Genomic DNA, 5,000 nt, shown 5'->3' with positions numbered 1-5,000 from the left:
GAGGTACTACTTACAAATTATTCACTAGGCTTAGCAAAGACTTTTTATCCGCCATATGTCTAATGTGGGCTGATGGTGTGTGGGTGTGTGGACACACGCTGCTGCTTGTGAAGTTCCACATGTGAAGTTCCTAACGGAAGAATAAAGTTCTTTGAATTGATACACAAAACTAATAGTTACACTAAAGTGTGTGCCATGGATGTATGATAAGAACCATATGCCTACAGTACTGATAGTTCTACGTATGATAAGAACCACATAGGTAGAGTGTGTACCATGGATGTATGATGTATTATAAGAACCCTATACCTAGACTTGGTAGCCCCGCCCATTCTGCCTGCGATTTGAGTTTGCCCTGCAGAAGGGTCTGGAGAAGAGCAATACATTTCTTTCTAGTTTCGATACGTTTTTGCGGGAGCCAATCACCAAGCTGGCTTTTCCCCCTGGCGCACTATTGGCTGGTTTACCACAATGACGACAGGGAAGTGACGGCAAGCAGCCAATTGAGTACAGAGTCAATTTAACTCCGCCCGTTGATCACACCTCTTGTGCTGAAGAAAAGGACAGCAGCTTCCCCAGACCAACGTGCAATCTACGATTCAGCTCGGTCTGCCACTAGCCAGGCTACCCTCTACCCACAGTAACGATAGTTTGCAGTGTGTACCATGGATGTATGATAAGTACCATAGTTCTGATAGTCCTCGGTGTGTACCTGACGTAAGGGGCACCTCTGTGAGGTCATAGACTTCATCCACGGCGTCTCTGTCCTTCTTCTTCTTCTTCTCCTCCAGCGGGCGGAGCAGGGACAGCTCCTCGGGGTGCCGGACGTCTGAGGACCACGGGCAGACAAGGGGGGGGCAAACGTACACGGTGTGTTTACTTTGTCATATCGGTGATGAGGTCAGGAAACTTTATTAAGATTGTGATGAGGAGTCCCGACACCATCTGTGACATCTCAGTCCTGATCAATTGGAAAATGATTGTCCAGGTTTGAAATATGACGACTATATATTACTTATCAAATGAATAAACTATTATAGATAAGGTATCTTCAAAATTCAACTTGGAGGCTTATCTTGCAGGAAATGGAGACCAAATAACTGCCATCACTGACTTAGACTTCAGCCTGTTGGAAAAGTCTGGGAGGAGGCCCGGCGACGAGGACGGACAGACAGACAGACAGACAGACAGACAGACAGACAGACAGACAAGACGAGACGAGGAGCCAGGAGCAAAGGCACAGGAGTGGCGGGGGAACGCTACAGACAGCACACCACATCCACCACGGACTCACTCAGCATTCTGCAAAGGCCCTGCACGGTGCGGAACACGGGCCCGGAGAAGCAGGCGCGCAGCCTGAGGGTGGCGCCGTTGGGCAGGCCCAGCCGCAGGGGCTTGTGCTGGGGCATGAAGACCAGGCAGGCGTCGGCGTGGATCCCACACTTCTCCAGGGTCCAGGACGTGCGCAGCAGCCATTGCTGCTTCTGCTCCCACCACAGGGCGTGGTCCGACCAGTCACGCTTTATCTCTGCGGATGGATAGGTCACAGGATATAAAATGGCTGTCCCAGGGTTAATTGGAATAGTGGGTTGAATGGTGCATTTTCGCATTTGAGCCCACGCGATTCTGAAGCAGCTCAACCAGACTGAAGGCGAGATGAAAGAAACTGAAACACTTTCCCCGGGTGGAAATCAAGTCAGACAGAGAGACGGGGCGAGGGAGACTTACGTGTCTTCTCCACAAGCTTGAGGATGACGCCCCCTATATGAAGGTCAGAGGTCACGCTGATGGAAAGGGCCGGGGCCTCTGAGCCCAGCTCCTCAACACTCACTGATAAGTCCCAGTCTGCCATCCTGGAGAGAGAGCGAGAGAGAGAGAGAGAGAGAGAGAGAGAGAGAGAGAGAGAGAGAGAGATTAATTAAATGACACTGTTAGAGAAACATCAGGCTTGAAGCATTTCAGTCATAAACTGGCAAAACACCACCAGAAAATACACCAATTACAACGCCTCAGAAACAATCATTTGTTCCACCAATAAAATATATTCTTTTTTAAGTTGACATCCAGCTCTGGCTAGCTAATATCCAATTGTTTGGGCTAGAATAAATATGTTGCCTTTTATCATGTTACATCGATAAAATGCATCATGAATGTCAAATTAAATCCGACCATGACTATGACTATGACCATCACTTCAAGCTCAACAGAAAAGAGAATACAAAATAAAAGTGGTTCCATTACCATTACCATTACTAAATAACGGAATAAAACAGAACCACACCTCAAAAGCCAAATCACATGGCAGCTAGTGAGGATTGACACATGGACAGGAACATGTGAACACACACACACACACACACACACACACACACACACACACACACACACACACTTTCCATTTGTGAATAATCACCAGGGAAACATACTTCCGCTTTTCACCCCCTTGCAAAATGTTTATCCAATCGATCCTTTCATTTAATAATTGAATACCTGTGTGTGTGTGTGTGTGTGTGTGTGTGTGTGTGTGTGTGTGTGTGTGTGGGCAATGAGAGATCAAGGCAGAGACTTTCCAGGACTCAGTTCACCCCCACTGAACATCGTGTTGTCCTGAGTTACGTGTGACTCTGATATTCCCTCAGAGTCACACGTAAACGTACAGAGCGATGAAAGCCCTCCTCGCCTGGGCTTGAAACAAGCTGCAAACGTAAGACCACACAACCCTACATGTGCAATCAATCATTGTGGTTCAATCATTTTGCCAACATCACCATCCTACTTAGCTTGTCTTCTATTCTCTCTCTCTCTCTCTCTCTCTCTCTCTCTCTCTCTCCAACTACATCCCCGGTCCTGGACCCAGTACAGGCCCAGTTCCATCTCCATGAACTCTCGACCACACCTCTTTGGCTCATCTACCCCACCCCCCCCCCCCCTCTCTCTTTCTAGATTGTCTTTCTTTCTTGTTCTCTCTCACACACAAACAAACAAACAAACAAACTACGTTTTACCGTCAGGCCCCTCCGTCGGTGGTGCTGCTGAACGAAGCCCCTTTCCCCCTTCCTCTCTATCGGCCTCGTCTCTCCTCCCCTGAACTGGGGGTTAAGGTGCTCAAAGTGTTGTTCTGCCGCTGTGCGCGCCGTCCTCCTCGCCTCGTCTTTTGTGAGGGAGCCTTGAGGTCGGTGTCACGCCTGTTAGGCAAGTGCCTGCGGTGTCAGTTCTGTAAAAAAAGAAAGGTTCCTCTTTGTCTATTTCCGGCAGGCGGAAGTGCAAGCGAGATGTGTGTTCACAGTTTGACTGAGCTGTCAGTCGTATGTAGTGTGTGAATGTGTGATAATGCGTGAGGCTTTGTCAAAGGGCCATGTATACTAGCACACACAAGCTGCACACACATTCACCGTGGACAAAGTCCTATTAATATGAGCTCTATTTTCGATTTCTCTGATATAACAAATTTAAGAATAGAGGTGTGTCTCTTTTTCATCACAGATTCTGTAAGCATTGTGTTGAAACATCATCCTCATTATGTTGCCAGTAGTAGGTCTACACCTCTTCATTGACTGTTTAGTATTATTCATGTCTTTCTTGTGTGCATGTTCCCAGGTTTTCTTTATTGAACTGCATTTTCCTCTTATTGTCTTAAAGGTGTGCTCTTTTGGAGAAATACTATACAAAAAGGATGTGCAAAATGTAAAACAATTCAACAGATGTACATTTGATTATTCTACTTGACTCGGTAGATGGCGACATAGCCTGGGCCATCTCTTTTACAGTCGTGAAACGCAGCAGCCTAAATATGGGTCGGCGTTCCTGTTGGATATCCTCTTCCGCCCGCTATTGCGCACAAAACACAATATTAACATAAAATAACTAGCTACAATGCAGGGTTGATGTAAATATTATTGCATAAAAAACGTTTTTTACTGAACCCATCTTATTTTGGTACATTCCCAGTGTCACCCGAAACAAAAACAGCACATGTTTGATTGTGAAACATAAGAATCCAAAACGAAACCAAGTCAGTGCATGAAGGCTCTGGTCGATGTCACGCATTATTGTAGGCCCATTATTTACCCCATGCAACATGACATTTAAAACATCCACCCTCCTTTCACGTGTCAGAATCCTATCATCTGCGGGTCGTCTGTCAGGTAATCGACTTGACTTTATGAATGTCAACAACATTTCAAGTTGTGCAGGCTTCCTTCCAAAACGACCCCTGACTCTCCTGTTTGGATCGGGGAGGAGGAATGGACCAACTAAGTGCAACATGGAGAGTCTGCTGTTCGCCAAACAGTCAAGCACTGCTACCCGATGGAACAAGTTGTCAACAACAACCACAACCACGTTGCAGAAGGACGGGTCCACCCGTTCCCGGGAGAGGCGAGGTCTGTTGCGTAAAGTTGTCCTCGGCGCACTCGGGTTCGCCACCACTGCGGCCGTATGTGTCCACACCAGTACCCGGGTCACCATGGCCGCAGGGACCGAATCCCTGAAGGTGAACCTTGAGTCCGCTGAGGCAGACTGGAAGGAGACCAAGGGTGAGACTAAACTAAAGCTACACTATAAACAATGTCCTCTAGACTAGAGAACCTCAGATTTGTATAAATGCCCAAATTAGGTAACGTCCTATACAGTGGAAACTGCCCGGGGGTAACGGTAATCACACTGAACTGAACGGGTAAACTTGAGGGGTCTCCACTTTCCATATTATGACGACGTATGATTCATCATCTCTCTCTCTCTCTCTCTCTCTCTCTCTCTCTCTCTCTCTCTCTCTCTCTCTCTCTCTCTCTCTCTCTCTCCATCCTCTCTTCAGACCGGATGCTGTCCTTGTCGCTGGATGAGAGGCGGCGGTTCTACAGGACCCGTCGCTATACATCACTGGACCAGGTCCCTGTGTGGAGTCCCTCTCGAGGGGTCTCTTCAGGTCAGTGTCTGCATGGCCTCACTGCACACAGCCGCGTTTAACAGCTGTCTGGTTGGCAGGTGACACACAAAAACGA

The 5,000-nt window shown here is 47.6% G+C and overlaps 2 protein-coding genes across 2 annotated transcripts in view; one reads left to right on the top strand and one right to left on the bottom strand.

Moving 5' to 3' along the window:
• LOC311370763 (fermitin family homolog 3-like) overlaps window positions 1-3,150 on the bottom strand; it is an 11,840-nt gene extending 8,690 nt beyond the window's left edge. The window contains exons 1-4 of the mRNA XM_084489081.1: window positions 3,006-3,150; window positions 1,729-1,853; window positions 1,295-1,528; window positions 713-829 (exon numbers count right to left, since the gene is read on the bottom strand). Coding sequence (XP_084345207.1) covers window positions 713-829; window positions 1,295-1,528; window positions 1,729-1,852 — 475 coding nt within the window. The 5' untranslated portion in view covers window position 1,853; window positions 3,006-3,150. The remainder of the gene's footprint in view (window positions 1-712; window positions 830-1,294; window positions 1,529-1,728; window positions 1,854-3,005) is intronic.
• Window positions 3,151-3,971: 821 nt separating this feature from the next.
• On the top strand, window positions 3,972-4,965 carry LOC311370764 (uncharacterized protein; the record flags this gene model as incomplete). The annotated part of the gene is made up of 2 exons (XM_084489082.1): window positions 3,972-4,535; window positions 4,814-4,965. The coding sequence occupies exons 1-2, from the start codon at window positions 4,037-4,039 to the stop codon at window positions 4,963-4,965; spliced, it is 651 nt and encodes a 216-aa protein (XP_084345208.1). The 5' UTR covers window positions 3,972-4,036.
• Window positions 4,966-5,000: the final 35 nt, after the last annotated feature.

This window comes from Micromesistius poutassou (assembly GCF_964030765.1).
Source record: "Micromesistius poutassou genome assembly, contig: SCAFFOLD_5892, whole genome shotgun sequence".
In the NCBI taxonomy this organism is placed as follows: domain Eukaryota; kingdom Metazoa; phylum Chordata; class Actinopteri; order Gadiformes; family Gadidae; genus Micromesistius; species Micromesistius poutassou.
Note: the sequence above shows the minus strand (reverse complement) of the source record. Positions and strands in the feature narration are given on the sequence as shown.